Below are 26,023 nucleotides of genomic sequence, written 5' to 3' on the forward strand. Positions count from 1 at the left end.
ACAACTTCTATTGCTTTAAGTCAGTGTTCTCTGGGACTCCTGCCCTGCATGTTTTTGATGTTTCCCTGCTCAACACATTTGATTCAAATCAATTAGTCGTTATCAGGCTTCAGCAGAGCTCGATGACGAGCTGATCATTTGAATCAGGTGTCTCGGGGCAGGGAAACGTTTAAAACATGCAGGACCAGGATCGAAGAACACTGAACTTGTTATAAAGTAAATGTTGATTGCCAATGTAAGGGTAATGACACCACCATTATTTAGATTGGCCTCACTTTCACTGTGCAATTCTGTCTGCCACCGGGTATGAAATCTCCCAGGGAAATGAAGGCCCCATTCACAGCACAACCCTATCTTGCTTTCATGTCTTTAATATAGACTAAATGAAAGGATAAACATCAACCCCTGCTGTGGTTACTTGTTTGCGCAAAGCAAACTCCTTTGTTACTCCAGATGAAATTATGACAATTATGAGCTCCTCAGAGAACGAGCTTCTTTCTTCTCTCTTATTTCTGAAGTTGTGTTGATCATTTTTGTCGCAGAAATTTGGACACAAATGCAGTGTCTGTCGGTAGTTTCTCAGCTCTGAGGTTTATCAGGTTGTCTTTGTGACAGCGGCGCCAACAATAATACCGCTTGGAAACGCTGGAATATCAGAGGATTGTGAAGGAACACTGAAAACAGCCAAATACAAGTCAGTTATGGATGTTTTGGTCAATTGACCTTCAGGCTCAGATCATTGCAGCATGTGTACAGTAATGCCCTTGTCTCATTTACACTGAGGACTTCAACGTCGTACGTACCTTTTGCTGTAATGTCTCCAAGCTGCAGTAAAGGCAGCTCTGTCCCTGAATAAGGTTGTTAAATGGATAGTCACATCGCTGTTCCCTCTAAAAGCTGCAGCATGGAAGCAGTCAAAACTAAGTGGTGATGAGAGAGCTCTGCGTGTGTGTGTGTGTGAATGACAGAGGGAAAGAGAGACAGATTGACAGATCAGTGGGAGAGCTGCAGGGAGGCAAAAGAGAGTCAGTCAGAGAAAATTAGCTCTCTGGGTTACGAGGGAGCTGACATTGACTCATGAGCAAGTGAATTGCTTTCAGTGTTTTATAACTCCTGCGCCGTCCTCTTCTGTCAGACACGAACGCTGTGAAATCGTCCGCTCTGGAGTGCCGTGCCAGTCGGGGACACTGTTTTTACAAAGAGTGTGGATTAATGGCTCATCTCATTTTCACTCTGTTTTAATCTCCAGCGTCTCCCCCCCCAAATTTTAATTCTCCTTGCCTCTCTCTTTTCTCTGGTCACCCTCTTCTGCTTCTTCTTTTCACTAAATCTCTCTCTTCCTGTCTCCATCAGGTGAGCGCCGATTTCATCAAGACGGGCGAGTTCACCCTGGAGAGGATGGGCGTGACGTACAAGGCCAAGGCCCACCTCAAATCTCCATTTGACCCTGAGAATAAACGCGTCAAGGGTATCTATGCTTGAGGAGGACCACACATGTGAAAGCGACATCCAGACGCAGCTGTTTTAGTCCAAACCTCTCTGTGAAATACTATGTAGGTGTCTCAAATGTAGATATTTTTATTGATATTATATCTGTGATTTAATGGAAATGGAGGAGACATGATTTGAAATGTAGATGATCACAAATCTGTATCAACATGTCAGAGAGGAGCTGATAAAAATCTGACATGAATGTTTTGTTGTTCAGCGCTACGTTTTTCTACCAATCTCGAGTTTTGAGAGTAACGGTGTTCTTTTGGGAATGCTACCATGCCAGTAGTATTGCTGTTAAAACAAATTGAATCTTCCTAAGTGCTGTATCGTAGGCAACTGTGTCCTCACAGTCGTTTGGGCCACTTGTGGGTCTTTGACTGAGAGGTGAAACGTCTCCATGAAACTGAAAAGTCTAGTTGCCTATGATACAGCACTTACATCATCATCATCATCATTACCATGACCTGGATGACTGAGAACCTCCATCAGCAAATTGAATCTTCTCTCCAGTAATGAAAGACTTCATACCAGTACACCAGGCTGGACTGAAAAAGACCCATTCAAGCTCAAGATCAGGCTAACTTTAAATAAGCTTTTACCCTTCCCTAGATTGACCTCAAGGAGTCAGATAACAGCACATGATCTCTTTTTTTTCATCTCGATAAATAGAAACATAACCGTACAACCCCTGTTCATGTCAAACTATCAAAAGTCAAATCACACCTATTCCGAATGGGGCCTTATTCTGTCCATGTCATTGGAGATTTCAAGAGGTGACGATGCCTCCAATGCAAATGGTGCTAAGACTTAAAGGAGACATATTAAGCTCATTTCCAGGTTCAGAATTTTATTTTGGGTTACTACTAGAATAGGTCTACATGCATTGGTGTCCTCGTACTGTCCAGTGCTGCAGCTCTGTATTCCCCCTCTGTTTTAGCTCCTGTCTCTTTAAGGCCCCCTGTCCTGAATACCTAGTCTCCTCTGATTGGTCAGCTCACACACGCCTGACCCAGCACCGCTAACAACAACAGAGCAGCTGTGCTAAATCATTTTTTATGCGCCAAACTAGGCACTCTGCATAATTTATACAAATGTATGACAGACTGTACTAAATGGTGACCTGTCACACAAAGTCACTTAAACGCCTCGCTACTGACGAGGTGTTTAAGGACCCGTGTTTTCTATGGGATAGAGGAGCTTGTGTTGGTACGGACCTTGACCTTTTTAACTTTCAAGGTCTTTTACATGCACAACAGCCTATTTAAACACTACAGGAAAAATGAAAAAAGCAAAATAGGTCTCCTTTAACACTAAATAACTCAGGAAGTCTTAATCTAACGCTATGAAGGACTAGCAGCAGCACAGAAGTGGTCCTGAGGACAGTATTATAGGTGTGATGATAATTTTTTTCTATGAAACATATACAGCTGTTTCCCTTGTAACCCAAGTGCTGATAATGGTGCTAAAAGAAACGCATGCATTTATGCGTGTAAAGTAAGCCATGAATTCACAATGAGGCCTCTGTGTAGTTGAGCCGAACAGAAGACTACAGCTACTACCTGTTGTAGTAACTAATATTTGTACTGACAGTGCACAATATTATATTACATTTTAGTGCTGTATTGTTTCATTTCTAATTCATCCCATGGGACCACAGAGTCTCGTATGAGGGAATCAAAGTATTGCCGAACTGTACACGAGGCCTTCAGGCAGTTTGAGTCAGATTACACAGACTGATGTTTGTGCTGATAACATTGACTAAAAGCAGAGTTTTACTTGTTCGTATGGTATCTAAATCACAGGCAGTCAGCCCGAGTGTTTATCAGAGTTGGATGTAAAAGGAAGGAAAAAAACACCCGGAGGCACTTTGTTCCAGCCGGGGACAAAACACTGCCGGAGAAAAATGACAGAAAAAGAGGAGTTATCAGAAAGCAGCTGTTAGAAACCCCTCTTCTTTTCTGATCTGTCCCCCTGCTGCTGTGCTCCACGGTGATAAACTGCAATCAGTGCTGTCTGCAAACTTAATTCTTTTAGTTTTTTTTTTTAGAGATACATTGTTGTGTAACAAGGCTATCTACCAATTCAGACATAATTAAGAGCTCATGCTTTGTCTTGTTTTGCTGTTTAATCAAACGCAACATTTCAAGGGGCAGAGTTGCTTCTGCTTCTACTGTGAAGCATCAGCACACTGAAAAATGCTGTCGCCTCATTAATTACTGTGACACTGTCAGTTCAAAATGTGAACTTAGCATAGCAGAGAATGGCAGGACTGTATTGGAGGACTTGTGTAATTAAAATGATAAAACATATGCCGAATCGACCATCGGAGTTCTTTGGGACAGGCCTTAATTTGACAATTAAAGGATAAGTTCGTTCAAAAGTTTAAATTCAGTCTTTAACTTCTCACCCTCAAGATGATGGAAAGTTGGGTGAAGTTTCGTAGTCCACAAAACATTTCTGGAGCTTCACAGCAAAACAGTGTTCCAGCATTTTCCTAAACAATTGAAGTAGATGGAGACTTGTTTTAAAACATAAAAACAAAAGAAAAAAGACATGAAATGGCTCCATACAGCTTGTCCGGTGTAATCCAGTCTCTGGATGCTCTGAGATCCCAAATTGGTTTGTAAAGACATTATTTACACCCTTATTTAAAGGGAGTGCACAAACTCGACCACGCATCGAGAGTGCAATTAGGGCTCTTGGGGCTTCCTTGGTTTATGCCAAATGAGCTGGATGGAGCCATTTTATGTTTTATTTTCATTTTTTTTATTTTATTTATGTTATTTGTTTTACGTTTTTGACATTTTAAAACAAGTCCCCATCGACTTCAGTTGTTAAGGAGAATGCTGCAACGCTGTTTTGCTGTGAAGCTCCAGAAATGTTTTGTGGACTATGAAACTGACGGCAGAATTTTCATTTTTGGGTGTTTATCCTTTAATTTAGTCAACACATTGAGAACTTATGGTGCCTCTACATACACTGTGTGTGTATGCATAAAAACTAAATCTGCTAACAAGTGTGCTAGCTAGATTAGATAGACAAACTATGTATGTTTTCAGTTTTAACAGGAGAAAAGATGCAACTAGTTTAGCACTTGTTGTTAATGTAGGTGCAGGCATGCACAGTAATGAAATATGTTTACTTAATTCTTTGTGTTATCATGAGTGTCTACAATCTAACTACAAAAAGTAGTTACATAGTGTGTTTGTGTTTAATCGTATTTCCATCTGTGTGTGAATCCAGTCACACTACCAGTAACCAAAGTTCATCACACACACACACACACACAAACACACACACACTGTGTAAACAGCAGCCAAAAAACGTGTGTACTAGTAGTAGAAGGAGGCATTTGTATGTACAGCGACTACTTGCCTCTCAGATGTGTGTTGCTGCACGTTCAGCAGAAAATGTTTACTAATGTGGAGTGATTCATTGATTCTGCCCAGAAGGCCATTAATCATTGAAATGGTTGTTCTCTGTAGTGGCTTAGGTTAATAACAAGATTTATGTGGGAAATTTGAAACAGACTGATAAAACACTATCACTGCTGGTCCTCTACCACAACATGTCCGGAGGTTTTTTTTTGTTGTTTTTTTCCTAATTCATTTTGTGGAATTTCTCTTCCTTCTCTTCCTTACTCTGTTGCAAAAGATAGAAAGCAGATGAAGTTTATTCTCTAATGAAAAAAAGTATAAATTAATACTTCTGAATATGCTTCTGGCGAATGTTATTGTTGTTGTAATTGTCTTTGACTCTCAGAAAATGAGCTGGGGAAGGATATGTATCGATGATTCTGTCCAAAGCTGTTTGTGTATTAATAAATTCATTTATAACTGCCAAAATTTTTGTGACATTTATTATTTAAATACACAAAAATAATGCAGACACACAGGGGTGTGGCAAAAGAGTGGAAATTACAGTGGTAAATTATACAAGTGATCAAAGACAAATCATTTATTAGCTTTATGTATATATATGTTTTTCTTTTTAAAGAGGTCAAAGCTCTAGCAACACTTGTCTTGGATTTTCTATTTTAAAAGTTTAATTCCAGGGGGCATGAATGAGGACTTTATAATGAATTAGTTTTTCGAGTTAATCTTCTCTCATTAATGTTTTTGTATTTTTTTATGATGTATTTTTATGTATTTTATGATATATCTTGTTGCTCTTTCTACTCTACATAGCACTTTATAATTTTTTTTTTATTAATGTGTAATGCGTGTATAAATCAAATAGGCACATTTTGGTAAAGGCCTCTTCTGTACAAACTTAAGGACCACCTCTCTAATTTATGGACCAAATATGGCGTAACCCTTGTCCCTCATCTGACACTCCCCTTACCTCTCTGCCGCCCCATCCCTGTCTAAAGCTCTTGTGCTGGCGGTGGAAGCCCCTAACTGAGCTAACTAGCTAAAAGCAGCTCTAGTTAGCAGCAGGTAGTGGTTACTCTGCTGATATGTTCCCCCCTGTTTCTTATGAGTATTAATTCGGTGGCCAAGTATTACATATTGCACCTTTATTTACCCAAGCCACATATGAAGGTACTTCTTTGAAGGATATGTGTATTTACTCTATATGATTGGTTGTCTTTTGTATGTATTTTTTTCTTCCTCATATCTACCCTAATATAACATGTTTAATGATGATCCTGACGGCCACAAGCCTCAACACATTGGTCTAACAATCAAGTTCTTCTATATTCTACAAGTGCTGCTAAAGTTTAGACCTCTTGAAACTTTTTCCACCTTGGAAATTGGTGAAGTTGTGCCAGAAACCCAAACTCTGCCATAACAATATTTTCTCTTTTCCACTGTGATTATCACTCAGAAATGTCTATTACATACTGAAATGATTCACCAAATAACATATTTCTGAAGGCATGAATGATGCTTGTTAGAGATTATCAGAATAATGGGGAACAAAATAAATAAGAAGGAATGGACAAATCAGCAGCAGCATTTTGGTCCCCAGCACCAATTAGTAAGTCACACTTGTTTTTGTTTGGTGCGTCCTGATTAGTGGTGTCAGAATTAACACCCTTGTCAAATGCTTTAAAAAGTGACATATGTGTGCACTCATAACAACACAGACAGTGGATGTTTATGTAAGCATATAATTACAGCAGGTGTCAGAAAACCAAATGGAGAATGTCATCTGTCCCCCGAACACAGAGACAAAATCAGCTCAAATTCTGCAGAGCCAGAAGCTTCTTTAACTTTCCCCAGATTCGGTGCCCTCTCCCTGGGCTGAAGCGAGCCGTGATGCCCCCCTTCACTCAGACTGTGGGTGTGAGAGGTTGGCTGGTGGGAGGCGCTCCTCCCTCACAGGGGTAGCGAGGTTTTTCAAGGATGGAGGTAACCACCGGTACAGGCTGTTTGTCCCAGTCTCCCTGAACAGAAACAGATAAATGATGTTGGTGATGGGTTGTTTGGAAAAAAGCAGACAGTGTCCTTGATATTTAGACAGCAGGCTTTATTAGATAACTGCACAGTTGTCACAGTACTATGTATCAAACACAGAAAAATACACTGAATGGCATTTTTTTTGTGGTCTCGAGTGTATTTTAGTGGGACAGCTTTAGGACTTTGAAAAGGCTGCTGCCTTCCTTTTTAACAAGATCCCAAACAGAACAGTGGCAGGTTTTTTTTTGTAAGATGATTCATTTCTGTTCGGGTTATCATCCATGATTATCTGATTAACCTCCTCATTCATATAAAATAAATACTGTTTGGTGTAGTTGTGTGTGCTACAGCATTTTTTTGTAATTGTCCATCACTGCAGCACCTCTATTCATCCTCTGCCTAAACGCTCTGCTTTAGAGCCTGTCTCTTTAAGGCTCCCCTCCCGAAAAGGCCAGTCTGCTCTGATTGGTCAGCTCTCATAGGCCTGAGCAGACCCCACCCACTGTGGGGCTCTGCCAGTGTTTTTGTGACCTTGGCTATAATGGGGGTGGTGACTGTATAGGTGTAACTTCGTGATTATAACCTATATATAGCAGCTAGACCTGCTTTATAATGAACAAACACATGGAAATGTCATTTCTATAATCCAACTCCACTCTTTTGAATGAGCTCCTGCCTGTACTGTACCTGGTGCATTGCTCATCATACCTTGCAGTATCGACACTACAAAGACTTACAGTGTGAGTGAGAGCCTCTCTGCTGAATTACTTTGAGTTTATTTCACGCTTGATGGCTTCACCCAAAATATCTTGAACGCAGTAGTAGCCAACGTCTCTTCGGCTGCCTTCCAGCGGCGGCACCGTTAATGGAATGCACATGAACAGGACCACCCATTGTGGCTGAAGTTAACGAAATAAGCGAATTAAAAATGAATGCTCTTGACAGCGTCTTTATATATGTATGCATGAAGAGATCAGGCAGTGTGCTTCCTATCACGACCCTCATCCTTTCCTGGTCTGGATTTCCAAACCTAGATCAGCTTGCCTCACGTTATCTTTCTGTTTTATGTAGGTGACTTTGCACTTGCACAGCTGAAGTTACACATCAAGGAGAAAGCTTTTCATTCAGACAGAACAACTTGATCAAGGCCTCCACACAGTTTTGAACCGTAATTGATTTATTCGCTCCAATTCAAACATCTTGTGCGCGTGTGTCTGTGTGTATATTAAAAGTTAACAAGCTGTCTGTTCAGCTGTTCTGACTATGTCCAACTGATGTCCGCCTTTGAACTGCTTTAATTGGTGGCTTGGCAGTCGACTGAAGCGTGTGTGTGTGTGTGCGTGTGTGTGTGACTTACAGGAAAGAGGCGTGCAGTTGACTGGTTGCAGTGCATGGACACAGGGGCTGTGTTGTAAAGGGAGTCCAGCACTTCTCCAGCGAATGCGTCCCACTGTAGTTGAGAATACTGCTCCGTCACACTAACATCACCACACACACACTGGTCGTTTCCGTGGAACCTGGAGGGAGGAGAGAGAGAGAGAGAGAGAGAGAGAAAGAGAGAGAGAGGTTGAAGGAAAGTCGATAAAAGAGGGAGGCAGAGTGTGATTGAGAAAGGAGGACGTGGATTGAAAAAAAAAAAAAGAGCAGTTCGAATTGCCGCTTGGAGAACACAGTTTCACTTTAAAGGACAAAGCATCTGGCTTTCGAGATTAAAAGAAGTAATCAGTCTGGTTCCTGGGAGCGAAGGATGGAGGGGGGAGGGACGGATGCTGAAACCAAAAATTGCTTAGTCACAGAAGATGGAGAGGAAGATCCAAAATGAAAAAGAGAGAATGAAGGACAAGGGCGACAAGCAAATGATTTGAGGAGGGAGAGATGGTTTGCGCGTGTGCTACCTGTTAATGAAGTTGAAGTATTTCTGCAGGTATCCTGTGTCAACGTGGGTCTTGCAGAGCTCCAGCTTAGTTCGAGGGTAGTAGTGAATGTAGTTAACACACATTTCATCCATGATGCCAAAACCTCCCTGAGGAGACAAAGAGTGGATGTAGGTAGATGAAAGGATTAAGAGAATATAGGAAAGATGGAGGGAGATTAGAGAAGGCAATACTCATGGCTCTGCTGTTGCAGACGAGGTGAATTTTAACGATATAAATAAATCCTGATAGTGTGCTGCTCACCACTGTAGGCTTGCTCCTATCTTCTGTGTTATAAGTACACTTTGTTATGAGGACGTCACCCTGCAGAATCCAGCACAAACACACCAGCAGTTCATTTCAAGTTTAGCAAAGAGAGCGCAGAAGATAATTCAAGGTTACAGACAGAAAATGAGTTATTTAAGAGAGCCTGTTGTTTGTTGAGCTCAGCTGCTACGGTTTTATCTCGTCTGTCTCCTGAGAACTCATTTTTACAATCTCTCCCATTGCCCATTAAGTTATTTTAAATCAATAATTTAAAGGGACAGTTCACCCCAAACTCTTACCCATATAGCTATTTATCCATCTAGAGCGTTGCCCAGTTTTGGAGATATTGGCCGTAGAGATGTCTGCCTTCTCTCAAATATAATAGAACTAGATGGCACTGTGCTCGTGGTGCTCAAAGAGAAAAAATAATACATTTGAAAAACTCAACAGCAATTTCTCTGTCCTGAAAACATGACCCGATTACTCAAGAAAACCACAGACCTTGTTGTGAGCAGTCAGATATAGAAACTATTTTCTACCTAACTACACTTTTTAACTGCGCAGAAGGAAGAAGTGTGCATCTACTCATGGAAGAGAGGCTTGTGCTCGTGACAGCGCAGGTTGTAAACATTAATGGCTTCCTCCTCAGCTGAGCTGTGACATTAGCTAGTGTAGTTTGCCAGCCTCTTGTCCATGAGTAGATGTACGCTTCCTCCCGCATGGTGTAACGGAAAAAATGGTTCCTACATGGACCTGCTAGTATCAAGGTCTGTAGATTATCTCGAGTAACCGGGTCATGATTTCAGTGAAAGCTGCTGCAAGTGTTATTTTCTTATTAAAATAAGTGTCAACTGTCCCTCCTCCTTTTTTTCTGGTATCCCTGCCCACTTTATCCAATCAGGACAGTGCTGGTTCTGGTACCTACACTGCCAACGGTGGAGCAGGGAGAGCTACCAATTCCAGTGCTCCTGGTGTCGGCTTGTACAGGCCAAGTGATCAAAAACACTTGAAGAGAAGAAAGAGTGTGTATCTCTATGACTGATATCTCCAAAAACTCTGCAACTCACACCAAAACAATCTAGAGCAATAAATAGCCCTACAGGTAAGAGGAAATATATGAATTTACAGTTTGGGGGTGAGTTGTCCCTTTAAATGCAAAGGGGGAGGGGAGGGATAACAGTCTGAATGTAAAATCTGCACAGTGGACAACTAAACCAGTGGCTTTGGTTATTACAAATGCAAAGTGATCAGTTTTATACTCACGGGTAAAACATTCACCATTTTCCTCAGAACCCGGATTGTCTGTGAGCAAGAGGAGAAAAATAAAATCAGTAGATTAGACGAGATTCCTGTTCTTCCATCTGTATGTTCGGATTTGTAGTCATCAAAGCTGGAAATAAGGCGGTGATATGATAATGTGATTACGATGATGATTTCAACACTGATAATGATCTTAGTGGATTTAATTCCTTGTCACCACTGGTTATATTTCTACAATGCACTTCCCTCTCTAGCATCTCAATTTTTGGCATAATTATACACTTTTTGTACTGTAGATTTATTTCAAACGTAGAAAGATGAAATACTGGCTTCCTCTTGATGCTTTCCTTGAAGGCAGCTTTCATACTTATTAGCTGTGCATGTGTGAAAATGTCTTATTAGCTTTGCTGAGAATGGTTTGATAAAGACCTCATATGCCTAATGAGGCTGCAGGGTTTGAAACAACAATGTCACACAGGTACACTCCCATTATTCTGACATCAACAGCAGCTGGAGATTTTATCAGGCATGTAGCAGATGTCCTTCTCTGCTCTGTGGTGTGTGTGTGTGTGTGTGTGTGTGTGTGTGTGTGTGTGTGTGTGTGTGTGTGTGTGTGTGTGTATGTGTGTACCTGCCTCAGGATGCGGTGCATAAATAAAGAACACAACAGATGTTGTCTGCAGTCTCTCAATAATGCTAATGTTGTTGTTTGTCAGTTTTGATGCTGAATTGATGTTAAATTCATGTCATGATTGATGTAACTGGGACTTCTTATCACAGCAAGGTTATAACTTTTATGTAGAATCTTACTGGCAGGTCACTGAATTGTACAAGAGCTCAGATAAAAGGACAGGTAATCAGTGATTGGCCAGTTATGGAGGTATTCAGTCAAAAGTAGTACACACATGTGCAGGATATGCTGTGTACTTTTATTACCGACACTTGTGAAAGGGTGTTAATGGGTTTTTTGTCAAAGAATAAATGAATGGTAAAGCCTGAGATGCTCACTCCTCTCTGCCATATTGTTTCAATAAACATGGGCCCTGTCATTTGTTTGAGATACTCACCAGAGCACCAAATGTGTATTAATCCGCCACTGAAAATAGTCCCCAACAAATGCACACTTTACTCCTGTTTGAGTAACTAGAAACTACAGTGCCCAGCTGTTTTGGGAAGTAAAAGTACATCTACTCAAGTGCTGCACTTAAAGGGTAACTCCACCATTTTTTACAGGTCTTGGGGAGAACTACTGCATATGTGATAAAAGTAGTATCAAGCCTTTTGTGGCTCCAGAGGAAGCTGCATGTAATCTGACAAATTGCCTCCAGTGATGTCCCTCAATGGCTAAGTTGCATTGTGGGTAATGTAGGCTCCAGGTTTCCTGCTACTTTACATATACTTCCACTGCGCTACATTTTGGAGATAAGTATTGTTTGTTTACTTTTTAAATACATTTCTTTTATCTGCGATCAGATTAGAAAATAAATACAAATCTGATAAACAGAAAAACGCTGAAAATCTCATCAGATAAGTGACCAGGCCACATTGTGTACAGAATGTAATGTCAGATACTTAAAGATACTTTACTCAAGTGATATTTGTATGAGTCACTTTTACTAAAGTCAATATCCTTACTTTTACTCTAGTGAGACTTTGGGGTACTTTTTACAACACTGGTTTTACTGAATTAATTAGCCATTGCTTTAAATAATGCATTTAAAGATTTGCGTCTATAGTATCGACCACTGGGCATCGTAGAAATCTAAAAAAACGTTATATTCAGGATGTTCAGGCCTTCAACTACTCAAACTAACAATATGTGCAAATTAGTTTTTAAGCAATGGACCAAACTGTATAATTCCTCTACATTTGTCCAATTCTTTAAATATCACATAGCCACTATTTTCACTTAAACACAGACAATTCTGCAGCGTACACAGCGGACCATCAAGATTTTGCCTGTTCTAAATCCTATGAATATGAGGTTCACCCACTGTAAAATATAAGATGTATTCTGAGAACCTATTCTAATGAAATGGCAGGTTTTTATTTCAAGGATGCAGTAAAAGAAGTCGGTAGAAACAGATGCCTTCAGACTTCATCTCGCAGTTATTTGTTGAGGATGATCTTTGTCCCAGTGGCACACAGCTCGGAGTGATGTGAAGTGAATCTCACTGTTTTCTAATCTAATACAGTACTACATGAAATGCACCGAGGTGGATCTCAGCACCGAGTTCCTCTGAGTCGACTGAATCCTGCTGTTACTCACCTGGTAGTGTGTGCTGAAGTGCTGGTCCTCCTGGACCACCTCCAGCTCCTTGCCTCCCCTCACCAAAACTGTCCTCACCCCACGGCCTGCCAGGTGGGTGTGCAGCTGGGACGCAAATATATAGATTCCTCCTGGAGGCAAAGCCTAGATAGACCAACAGACAGAAAGGTCAAACTCCAGCCAAGATACCTGTGCTACAGAGACTGAAACTTAAAAATATGTGGCAGCCCAGCCGAAATGTTTGAATCATAAATAATGCAGTAAATGATGGAGTTGTTTGTATACACACAGTCTGGGTACACTTGGAGGTGCAATATCCACTGAGGTAGAAGGTGTGTTGTTTAGGTGGGATGGCCATGACAGGAGTATAAACAAGGCCCAGCTCCATAATCCCTGCATCATACCGCCTGAGACTGGGGGTATAATGCAACCGTATCCCTGATGAGTCATGGCGGCCTGCAAGAGGGATGTCATGGAATATTAAAATATGTCACAAGCAGGAAGTTTACCAGCAGAAGACATTAAAACACCAGCCATAATAAATTTGCACTAAACCAGGTGATACAGTACATGTGAATGAATGAATGAAAAATCAATTTACTGCAGGTGCTGCTCATCTTTAGAGCACCAAAAGATTTTAGTGGTAACTATAATGCAATACAAAGTTAGAACGTCACATAAGAATTTGTGACGTACTGTACGTCTCCTTGTGGTCCTGAACCAACATGCTGCTACATTTTGAATCACATGGGGTTTATCTTACACAAGCCAGAAAAGACAGCGTTACAATTGCTAAGCCTGCAAAGAAAAGAAAAAAGACTGCAACTTGATAACATTCATCCACTTGTTGGCTGTTGCAGGCTCCAGGGTGGGCATAGAAGGTCCGAACTGGTCAAATGAGGTGTCAATAAATATTTCAGAGGTCGGCAGCCATTTTAGGTAGTTTTGTCTTGCAGTATAATGGCATTTTGCTTTCAAATATAGGAGTTATTTGATGAATAAAAGCATGAAAAAGCATTTGCGATCACAATTTGTCGCTATTTCGTCGCCATTTAGTTCTGTGTTTTGGACTAAATATTTTACTGAAATTGATCATTTGGGAATAAGAGTTTGTTGGAGTTTGATACACTCAGACTTGTTTGTTGGCTAGGTGGTTGGCAACAGGATGTTCCCTGAGGGACCGGGGGTTTAAAACACATCTCCACTTCAACTCCAGTTCGGGACTTTTCTGTCTTTATCATCCCCAATCTCTCTCTCTCCCCTTAATTCCCCTTATCTCTCTACTCTCAATCTTCTAACAAAGGCTTAAAATGCTCCGTGCCTGAAAACAAATCAAGATCACTGAGGACACCAGTGTTGTTATTATTCTGACTTGAGTATTCCGGTCAGGGATCTTAAGGTGATGCAACGTGTTTTTCTCTGTCTCTGTTTAACTGCAGGGAAGTTTGAAGGAAGATGTGATGATCGCAACAGAACACAACTCAAGCGAAAAGATGTGTAGAAAATTAGAAGAAATGTGCGTATTGTGAGGTCGGGTCAGGATAAGGAAGGAAAAGTCTTTAGCGACTCGTACAGGCGAGATCAAAAGGTACATCTGGAAAATTTGAAATGAATCACTCCGCTGCAGATAAGCCCGGCGCTCATCGGAATGGGTGCGGAAAATCCAGCTGCGTGTGTGTGTGTGCAAAAGACAAAGAACAAGACGTGTGACAATACTGTACACACCAGATATAAGGAGAGGGTTATGGTAATGGACCTCCAGACGAAGGAACCTTGAGGAACCTGGTCCACCCATAGGCAGCCCTGCATCGGGAGGATAGTAAAAGGCCTGTAAACAAACACAAAACACACACATTATTAATTATTATTATTATTGTTCCTTGCAATTGTGCACAGCTGAGTAGAATTTGTTTTGTAACTTCTGTACATTAGGGCAAAACTCAAGCGATTTTTGAGATAATAGTAATGGGAGTGAGGAAGACAAAGCCACTTGTAGAGGTTGACGAGCGCTTTCGTGAAAGATGTAATCACACACTGTGACCTTTTTGAAAAACAACTGTTTTAGCATCTTTTTCTGCTCATTAAGGCAGACATCGTGAGAGGAAGACAAAAAGAAGTCACCCACATGTAAAGTCCTGTGCAAAAGTGTACCAATTAAGTGTTGAAAGACAGCCTCTCTGGAGTCTTGACAAGTGTTTCTCACCTGCAATCCTATGTATCCATCTGGGTTGTTTTGGTGTTTGGAGATGTCTGCTTTCTCTCAAACATTATGGAACTAGATGGCATTCTAGTATACTCAACAGCAACATCTCTTTCCAGAAATCATAACCCAGTTACTCATGCTAACCCGCAGACCTTGTTGTGAGCAGTTTCATGTAGAAAACTTTCTTTTCATATCACTGCACACTAGTACAAGCAAACAAGCTAGCCAGCGTTACGGCTCAACCGAGGAGGACGCCATTGGTGTCCCGCACTGTCTGAAAGAGCCTTTCCCCCATGAGTAAATACATGCTTCCTTCAATAGTGTAGTTCTGCAGTTCCTGAAACCGCTCGCAACAAGGTCTGTGGGTTATCTCAAGTCAACAGGTGCTTTGAGCACCACAAGCCGAGGGCCATCTAGTTCCATTATATTTGAGAGAAGGCGGACATCTCTATGGCCGATATCTCCAAAACTCAGCGACTCACGCCAAAACAATCTAGATGAATACACAGCACTGCAGGCAGGGGGGAAAAAAATCTATTTGATTTTGGGTCGAGCTGTCCCTTTAAGACATGATGCCCTGTCAGTGTCATTTATAAGCAACAATGATATCATCTTCTGGCCCAACCCTCAGAGGTAATAACCTCTCTAACTTTATAAATAAACACATGCCTACTCAAAAAACTCCCAACCACCCACAGGATTTAAAATTCTAACAGCAACAGATTGTAAGACTGACATAAACAGTTTAAACTGAGAATGATACAGGAAATTGAATAGATTTCAATCTTGGCTTTAAATGTCTTTGAGGCCTGTGGGGATCTATGAGCTGCCTCAAGAAACGTTTATTGATTATTTCTACGCTGAGTAAGATTGGTGAGTTATGTTTCCTTTTTCCGTCCTCTTTCACTCTTCTGATCCTGAACTGTTCTGCTTTAGCAAAAGTGATTCTCCGGACCACTGCTGGCCTCACGGGCGTCAAATCTCTGCGCTATTATTGAGGAATCTTGATTCAATCTTGAATCATCATCTGTGTTTTCTCCATTTTTCACACCAGTCCACCGTAAGCCACTTCTGCTGATGCGTTCAGTTTGTAACGGAAGAAAGAATTGTTTTATTTAATCATGTCGTAACAGTAAAATCCTCAGAGACTTGCACGTACACACAAGCACTTCTTTTTTTTTTCTGGTGCTGTCCTCGCTCTCCACATTCTGACAGTGTCGTACGTTATTGTTTCCCTCCTCTTTCAAACTTCCTCCACTCTTTTCCTCTTTCTCTCTCGTTTCGTGTGTGTTTTTGTTTTATTTTTTTTGCAAGGCCACGTTTCCCTTCTGATGCGGTGCCGGGGAGAATGAAACAACACTATTAAGAGGTGATGAAAGAGGCCTGAATATTTCCCACCTAATCTTGTCTTCACAGCTCACAGCTCACAGAAGGCATCCTGCTTGTTTTTGTTTGGCTGGCAGATAATCCAATCAGAGAGGGGCCAGGCTGGCTGTGATACAGCGGGGAGCAGAGCAGAGAAATATGGTGACAGGCTCGCCGCTCCCTGTCCTCCCTGCTTTATGTGACTAGCGAGCTGCGAGCTTGCTTGCTTGGTCAGCCGGCTGGTTGGTAGCCGTAGCACATAAGTGGGGTGATTTAAGGCCTGATACATGAATGACTGACTCTCTCGCTGTAGAAGCAGGTGCGTTTCTCCTGCACTTACTGTTTCAGTTGGGAGCTCTGCCTCAAAGCAGAGCTGAGATTCAAAAAGTTGAATGCACGAAAAGAAAGGTTCAAATATAACCATTGGAGTGCCACCTTTTAGCTGACGGGCCTGAACTATTTTTGCAATCAACAAATCCTCCAGAAAGCGACAAGTATTGTAGCTTCATCTGGAAAGTTAATTTTCTATGTTATTTTTATAACACTGAGCTCCCTGGCATATTACTACATTTACTCATTTACGTATTTGTCTACATGTTACAGTGTGTTTTTTCTTGTGTGTACAAGCTGCTCAAACAAATTTCCCCTCGTTGGATTAATAAAGTTGGAATCTGGCTCAGTGGCGGACTCAGGATGTTTGAGGGCTATGGGCAAGAAAATAAAAAGGGCACTAGCTGCACCAGCAGACAAAAAGTTGTGATATATTTATAGGGAAGAAGGGGCTCTTCACTTTGTCCACTGGAAGGACACCCAAGTGGGCACTCATTTTATTTACCATAAGGGCATCCAAGAGGAAACTTTTGCTGTGTTTGTCCAGACATAGGGGCACCAGGAGGGGCAATTGTCCCCCCTGCTCCCTCACTCGATCTGGCTAGCTGACTGTCGGGCCATAGCCAGGATAGAAAGAGTCGTTTGAGTGAGATTATTAGCCATGGTGAAAACTATGGATGCACCTCTAAGCTCCTAATTTAAAGTAGAGCTGCATCGATTCACCGATTAGTTGATCAAAAGAAAATTAGTTGTCCAAAATGGACTAGTCATTTCAGTCATTTTTCAAGAAATAATGTCAAACTTCTGCTGGAAGGATTTTTGTTTTTTTGTTATTAATGGGTAAATGGGCAGCAAATGGGTTTTGGACTGTTGATTCGACAGAAGAAACAATTTGAAGACGTCACTTTGGGCTCCAGGAAATCATGATGAGCACTTTTCGCAATTTTATACTCACTGATTAATCAATTAATCATGAAAACAATCTGCAGATAAATTAATAATGAAAATAATTGTTAGCCGCAGCCCTAATGAACATAAATATGTGGTTTTCAGTCGTGTTTGTGTTGAGCAGGTTTGTGAATATTTGCATTTAGGGGTGCTTCCCACACACAGACTGTCTCCGAGCTCTTAATAGACTTGTGCCGTGTGTGGGATCATCTTTACAAGGTTCTCTGCTCGCAGTTATAGGCCCGTATATTACTCGCATGGGAGTTTTTGTTTATCTCTTATAATAGGCACGAGGATTGGACCAAAATCAGGCTTTATTCCAACTGTTTTTCAATTAGACACCTGTTATGTGTATTAAAAACTTGTCATTGCATGTGCTTTTGGCTCCATATGATGGTGTTTGAATGGATGCTCTGTTATTTCTGTGATAGTTTATTCGTACGGTGGCCTGAACCTGCCAAAATCATAAATAAAGAAATAAAGAAATGTACAAATAGCTCAATGAATGAAGTAATGTGCCATTAAATACACCAAAAGTAAAGTTGAAGAAGACAATGTAGTCATTAATTAATTTTTAAAAATGACATTAATAGATATTTCTGCTTTAATTTGCTGCTGTAGTTCTTTACCTTGTATAAATTAAAGGGTCACTATGGAGAAGAAATTCAAACTGAGAATTTTAACATTTACAATATTAACAAGGTAATAATACAAACTCAGAAATATTTATCTTTTACACAACTGAATAAACAAGTTCTCTGTTCTCTGGAAAATAAGGTCCACAGAGCACCATGTGGAGCTGGGTGGCAGGGTCCGCCAAATATAAACAAAGTATAACATATGAAATTGTGTTGTCCTTTAAGGTCAGTCTGTTTATTAGCTACTCAGTCATGAAAACTAAGAAAGATTGTTTATTTAGTTTGTTTAGGTAAAACAAACAGTTAATGAAGAATCTTTCTCTTCTGATTAAAAATGATTCAATGATCAATTCAGTCCTCCATAGATTTGAGTCCCAAGTAGTTTGCAAAGTTAAGGCAATCTGGTTGATTGTTCCATCTTCAAGGGGCAACTTTTATTTGAGTCATTAAAGTTATATTCAGTTAAGTGTTGAGGATAGGACTATTTTTTCTTTCATGCTTTGGTCAGTGGAAAGCCCTCATAAGGATAGAAGTAAGTGGATGTGCGTGGGCGCCTGTTTCCCACCATACCTCAGCACCCATGGCCCATGCAGCCAGCACGTGGCGGCAGAAGTTGAGCGTGCCCGGCTTCATCTTGTCATCGCAGGAGCCGCTGTAGTCAGGTACATCGCGGACATCCGGTGAACATTCAAACACTTCCATGTGATGCACGATGGCCTCGTTACCTGTAGTTATCACTGACTCATACTGACAGAGACACACAGAGAGAGGGAGAGGTGGAAAAAGAAAGAAGTGAAAAGGAGTGTTGTTTTGTATGTGTGTTTCTGTTTCTCTGGCTTAAAGTTGCTACCTAAGGCAGGTATGCCAATAAAATTATCTCTAAAATTAGTCAAATCCAATAAACTGTACATGAGCTCCCACATCTTATTCTACTGTGCATTTTTGTTCACATTTCATCACATCATATATAACAAATCTATTTCTGAGGGGACAAAAATAAGGATGCGAGGTGTTGGTTGTGTTTTCTTCTTGTTTCTTCTCTCTAATAATGACAATGCGGCTCTTGTTTTGTTCGACCCAGCTGGTAAACAAGAAACAATAATATCTGCCTGTGCACGATCTCCATCTGCAACAACCCACTCTCTACTGTGTGTAAATAGACTAAGTGTTTCCATTTTTAGAGGCCTTTATACCATAACAATGTGGTTCTTGGGCATGTTTTCAGGCAGCTTCTGTATGAAGCACCAGTAGGTGGTCTCTTGATTCGGTATGATGACGTTTGGCGCCAAGACCTCCAGCGTCCGCACATCTGGAGGCAGCGTGAGCGAGGGCGCGTCGGGGCGCAGCATCAGCACTCTCTGGAGTCCTGTGCGGATTCGGGACAGGTTCAGCTGCTCCAGCGAGGCAAGTGGTTGGTCCAGGAAGCCATAGATGATGTGCACAGTTCCTTCCTGTGAAATAAAGAAAGTGTGTTTGAAGGCTACAAAGCAGAACTGAAGCAGCGGGGACGTGTATTTCAGATTAATAGTCTCTCATGATCATCATTATTTGGCTGAAATGCCTGCTCAGGCAAACACAGAAAGCTTTTCATTATGTTGTCATAGTGATGAGCATCGGCTTTGTGTCTCCAACTTTAGAGGTCTGATGTGGTACCATGGAAACCATAATCATTATAATGAATGTTTCTTGGATGGTTTTATGTCCACACCTGAAACCATGAACTCCGCATGATCAGTTTTATTCCTTTTTTTTTCACAGAGCAATAAAAATACCACAAAAACGCAGACACACACCCTCCCACACACACATAGGCACAGTGCAAACACACTGTTCTTTAGGTTACACACATGCGCGCACCCAAACACCATCTTTCCCGCCTTCCTCCAGTGTTATCTGCTTCCTCTCGCCACCTGTTACCTGTCAGTTCAGGATTGACAGACGTGATTCTGGCTTGAGGCAGTGTGTGACATATAAAGCAACATGTGTGCTCGCCCTTTACATTCCTACATGGGTGAGAATGGAGGGATAACATCAATATAGAGGAGAAAATCCTGGTGTAAATCAGTCAAACGTGGTTTGTATAGCGCTTTTCATACATGTTGATACAGTTTAAAGTCCTTTACAGGTGACAAATGAATAAGAAAGATAGATAAACAGGATGGGAGACAATTATTAATAATATTCTACTATTTCCCAGTTAGCAGTTAATAAATAGCTGCTCATTTTTTAATGCATTCCCTGGTTTCTAGGTCTTCTTTGTTGACCATGCAAGCTAACCCTCCAACTTGTTTCAGTCTATATCACCCTTGGTAATAGCCACCTACTTATCATGAAATTTGCAGAACCTGTAAAATGTGTGTGTTTTTTAAGGTTTCTGCAAAGAGAAGATACATCAAAAAGATTTTTAAAGCAACATTATGTCAAAATTGGCATTTTGTGCTTTTTGGCACCCCCCGGAGTTTCTGAGAACAACACCGTCGTAAATACAAATCCCAGGTCTGTAACAATTTGTCAGAAGTAATGTAGGTGCTATCTACAAACAAAACTCATTACATCATAACAATGTTATGTGTTGAAAACTTGTATGTTGAAGTAAACATATGTAACGCTGTGATCCTACCCTCTCACTGAAGTTACATAGTGCAGAAACAAGTGATAGGGGGGCGGAGTGGCTGAGACAGAGACACCATTCACCCTGTTACAAGACACTGTACCATCAACATGATTTTGAAGCTGTTAAAAAAGTGATGCTTAAGGATAAAAAAAACACAATTTAAACACTGAATATCACATCTGATAATTGGCCTGCCCACAATATATAGTATATGACACTGTAAATTGTAAAAGTTGACTTTACTTTCAAGAATTAAGGAAACAGATTACCTCAGAATAACAGAGTAAAGTAGACTATTAAATTCAAGTTGGATGAGCTGAAAAGCTCTCACAACTTAAAAATGATAAGTCTACTTTACTTGGTAATACTTACTTTAACTATGTAGTATGACTTGGGTATTTTTTTTACAATACTGCTTAAATGCATACCAGTCTACCACCTTCTGCTCCTCTGACATGAGCACACTGTGGAAGAAAGACTTTACACACCTCTATGAGATAGTCTCTGGGATCACAGGTACTGAATGGTCTTTTAAAGAGCAGGTAGTATCCGTCAGGTTTCTGTACGGCTTCGATCAACTCGTAGTCTTGTTGGCTGTCCAATGAAACGTGGCCCTGGCTGTCGCTCCACGCATCCTGACAGAGAAGACACACACAATAACCTTGACAGATCTATAGCAAACAGCAATAATCAACGAAAGGTTAAGAGCACTTGATTTCAATAGGCGCGAGATAAGACTATGGAGAACCTTTTCTTAACTCCAGATTTTGTGCGACAGTTTAGGAAAATAACTAATTTCCATTTTAAAACTTGTTTTTCAACTGTTGATGAACACATTTCAGAGGAGCTGTGTGTCCAGGTTGCCAGGTTGGAGAGTTATAGTAAATATGAAGTGCAGATACACATTTTTTCAAACCATTTTCTGTAGAAAAGAGTAACAAGTAGTTACATTTTGCAGAAACATGTTCATAAAAAGGAAGCTTTGAGCTAAAATGTCACAATGAATTTAATAAACTAGATGGAAAAAATAAAGCTTATCTTGTTTATTTGAAGACAAACCAACACAGTTTAAGTGGATTAATTAACAGTGATTTTGATAGAATTAAAAGGAATAAATCAATGAAACTGTAGCCGTTCGCGATGTGAAACCTTCCCAACCCGTTGTACAAGATTCCACTTCTCTGCCAGGAGGCTTTGCAACAGCTCAGTCTATCTGCTTCTGTTATGTTTCTCACATTCATATCTGTCCAGAATAGCACCTAACATCTCTCCCTTTATTTCTGTCTCCCTCTCGGTCCTTCTTATATAACTGTTCCACACAAGATCCTGGAACCGACGGTTTTGAAAATACATACAGTATATATGAATCTTAAAAAAACAAACATGTGGGCAGTATGTGTTATGTGTGTTACATGTCTGTGCACAGCTATGACCTCTGCAGATGGCTGACAGACAGAGTCATGTCTTGATTCTTTACGGTTATGTATAAAGTTTTGGTTCTAGTTTTGTCGGCCTTAATAAAGTTGGACTCCTTAAGAATAACCTGTTAAAGGAGAGGTTATTTTTACAGGTCTGTGTTACAACACCACTCACATACCCATATGTACACTGAAATAGTTACTGGCTACTCTTATAAATCGTTCAGGTCTTACTAGATCTTTTTACAAATACGATTCAAGTGCTTGGCCTCAATTACACCAGGCATTAACATGTGATCTGGATCCATTAGCTGGGTAATGACATCCAATCCCTTGTATTTAGGAGCAACGGAAGACCTGCTAGCTTTTACTACATGCAGCTTTTGCCATACAGAGTGACATTTTTTCTTAAGATTGTGGTCACGCTGTATGGATTTAATCTACACCTGGCTGACACCTGATCACACTGGACGCCAGACCATTTTGCTAAAGATGCATGATAAATATCAGACCGATATTGGGAAATTTATACTGATGGCTATCTATTAATATCAGTGAAATTCCAGCCAATAAATATCGACAATACTGTGAAGCCAAATCGCTTTCATGGACTGCATCACACGCTGATACAGTAGGTGGGGAATTGCACCTTCACAGTTGGTGTGCTATCCATCGATAAACAAGTGAAGAAAAAGAAGAAGAAGAAGAAGAAGAAGAAGAAGAAGAAGGGTTCACCACTCTGTTGTATAAAGTATATATTCTTCTACATTTACGTGTTACACAGTGTCCTAACTTTTTTTGTAACTGGGGTTGAGTATGACTTACTGTCTACCAAATTTGTACCACTAAAAATACTGTATGTGCTCATAAATTTGCTTCAAGCCATCTAACTGAAGAAAAGAAAGAGAGAAAAGAAAATTATTCATCTTGGGAATGTTATGTTTGGACAAAGTGTCCGTGGCCTGATTTGAATAGATTGATTTAAAAAAGGGATTTTGAGAGTCCATGAAGTAGAGCATATCTAAAATGTGCCTGGCTTTGTGAGAAGAAACGTTTGTGTGCGTGTGTGTGTGTGTGTGTGTGTGAGTGTATGAGAGAGAGAGAGAAAGAGAGAGAGAGAGAGAGAGAGACTGTAGCAGTGACATTTCTTCTGCTGGTAGTTTTAACCTCGAGGAAATAGAGAGAGACGGGGACATGGAGAGGAAGACAGTTGGAAAGTAGGGAGAAGATCAATTTAACAAGAAAATACTTCACAGTGATGTGAGAGTTACGTCATAAAGGTAAGGTTTGATTTGGAGGGATGTGGTGTACTGGGATTTGGGTAACATAACTGGAAACACGGCTGAGTTTGCAAATTAAATGAATCTAGGGCTCAAAGCAACTCTAATTAACTAATTGATTTAATTAAATTACATTTAATTACATACAAGTTAATTCTACAGCGCCAAGATGCACAAAAATAAAACCTTGATTATTATAATATATGGGTTCTACCTCACCGGTCTAATTTAACAGTTTTTTTGTGGATAGTTATTCGAGCAACAGCATCATGTATATGCAGAAATAAATGTGCTGGTGTGACGGGACGGACCTGCCTGACTTGAGAATGTGTGTTACTTTCATCCATCCATGATATCAACTATCCGACAGCCCTCATGTTTGTGGCTTCTGGGATCCCGCAGGCTCCCTGCTGCCTCAGATGAACTCACAGCAGCAGATATTACTGGCAGAGATTTCTTTTTCGCGTTTTATCTCTGCTGAATCAGTCAATAAAATGTTACAAATGGAGGTGAGTGCCCGTGCTCTGCTTTTTAAAAAACTGCGCAGCATCACTGTGCATTACTTCATAAACCATTACCACGGTGATGAAAAGCAAAGACGTCATTTTCGAAAACAAGAGTTGGAAAGAGCAAATTTAAGCTTTGGATGCTTAAAAAAGTGGGTAACACTTAAAAATCATTAATCATTAATATGGTTAATTAAACATCAGTCAATAGCTGTTTACATGTTTATAAAGCATTTCATTGTTTAACAGTGAAATAACAATGACTAAAGTTTAATTAACATTAACTTACCATTTATTAATAATGGTTATTATAATTTGGGGTAATATTGCTCAAAAAAAAGTATATAAGTGGAAGTTAGTCATAAATGTGCAACAGTAGGACCGAACACAGGAAGAACTTATTGTCACCCCTTAATAAGTTTTCAACTTATTAACTTCTTACTCAGTTCATATTGCCGTTAATGTAAAATGAGATTTATTCTGTAGATTTACGTCCTTTACTGATGTTAACCGTAATCAAGGAAATAATTGAACAGCCTTCTGGCAACCTTGTCCCGACTGAGGACAGCTTGGTTTATTCAGTTATGGAAATACTGTATATCAAATGAACATTTCAGTTTGTATGAGTTGAGTTTGTATAATTAACTTATCAATATTGTACATGTTACCTTTCTGAATTCGCATTTCTAATCCAAAATCTTTAATGTTAATGTTAATATAACTATTTAATAATGAATATTTTACTTTTTTTTATTTAAAGGCACTGATGAGAGTAACTACTAACACTGTGCATAATGCCTGTAGCCATGAGTGGTTGTCCTGCATTGTGCAGTGATATAATAGTCTGGCAGTCACTGGGGAAGGACAGTTTGGACTTAAGAAGCTGTCCCTGTTTTCTACTGAACATATGACCTGTATTGAAACCACAAAAAACTCTTATTTGCTCATGTTTCTTCTTAGTAAGTTTAGTAAATTGTAAATATTTCGACAAACAGAAAGCGGCTCTTCAAGGTCGCACACATGTCATCCATTTATCAACCAGGCAGATGTTTGCAGATACTGTCCTTTGTTAATAATGCAGCAGCGATAAGGTAGAAAGAAAAGGTTTTTCCCAATGAAGAAGAATCTTAATTGATCATGTTCTGCTGCATCTGCCCTGGACCTGTTTCTCATTTGAAATGAAATGCACATGAAAGAAAACATAAATGGGATTTTTATAGAAAGATTAATTGTTTTTCAGAAACATGTATCAGAGGATTTCAGGAAAAAGGCTTGTGTGTGAAAATGAAAATGAGGCATTTTACACATCTTAATCAGCACAGGATTCAATTTTGATATGCTAATATCGGCTAATGATTCCCAGATGAACTTCAGCTATTAGTGCAGTTTGACTGATTTCCAATTAGCAGGGGCCGATAACATCCTTTGCGACTGTGAGATCGTGAAGCGAGCCGTCCGCCGGGCTCCCTCGCGCAAAAACACCAATCTCACGCCCTGGGGACCACACGCAGATGAGGAGGGAAGCCTCGGCTCCTTGAGGACGTTCAGGTAATCCCTGTGCATTTATGAATCTGACAAGTGAACGTGGAGAGAAAAACTGGCAGAGAGAGAGTGAGAAAGTGATTTTACACCTCCTGTTTGGAAAGCTGCTTGATATCCTCATCCTTTTAGAGGCAAGCCTTGTGCTAGTTTTATAAATTATTTTAGATTCAAACATTTAAAGGATTAAACAGAGAAAACACATTACCCCAAAGTAGCTTTTAGTTCCTGTGTTCCACAGCACCACCAGGTCAGCATTGGTCAGCTCCCCGCGGTCAGACATCCCCAGCACCACGCCGTTTTTGAGCTCTGCGACCCTCAGCTCCATGTAAACCTCCTGGTTGGCGTAGCTGATGTTCCAGGCCAGCCGGAGCTTCCCGCGTGGGTCGAGGGGCACACGGAAGGGCATGGGGAGAGGAGGGAGAGGGCTGGAGGGGGTCTGTAGGTCGGTCACTTCGACAGCATTGCCGGGCGCCTGATATGAAGCCACCAAGATGACCATGAGAGCGGCCAGGGCGGTGAGGTACATGATGGTGACGTCCTGAAGGCGGAAGTTCTTGTTGAAGATCCTCAT

General features: G+C 40.5%; 2 protein-coding genes across 2 annotated transcripts in view; one reads left to right on the plus strand and one right to left on the minus strand.

Annotated features, from left to right (window-relative positions):
- The window catches only part of sardh (sarcosine dehydrogenase), a 48,715-nt gene extending 43,382 nt beyond the window's left edge, over positions 1–5,333 (plus strand). Inside the window, exon 22 of the mRNA XM_084383320.1 lies at positions 1,354–5,333. Within this exon, the coding sequence (XP_084239446.1) occupies positions 1,354–1,482 (129 nt within the window). The 3' untranslated portion in view covers positions 1,483–5,333. The remainder of the gene's footprint in view (positions 1–1,353) is intronic.
- Positions 5,330–26,023, minus strand: dbh (dopamine beta-hydroxylase (dopamine beta-monooxygenase); the record flags this gene model as incomplete). Its single annotated transcript, XM_084383321.1, has 12 exons — positions 5,330–6,886; positions 8,257–8,416; positions 8,795–8,922; positions 9,077–9,136; positions 10,343–10,381; positions 12,609–12,752; positions 12,898–13,064; positions 14,334–14,436; positions 18,663–18,839; positions 19,286–19,543; positions 21,195–21,341; positions 25,658–26,023. The coding sequence occupies 12 exons, from the start codon at positions 26,021–26,023 to the stop codon at positions 6,773–6,775; spliced, it is 1,863 nt and encodes a 620-aa protein (XP_084239447.1). The 3' UTR covers positions 5,330–6,772.

This window comes from Pagrus pagrus (assembly GCF_965226575.1).
Source record: "Pagrus pagrus genome assembly, chromosome: 19".
NCBI classification, from domain to species: domain Eukaryota; kingdom Metazoa; phylum Chordata; class Actinopteri; order Spariformes; family Sparidae; genus Pagrus; species Pagrus pagrus.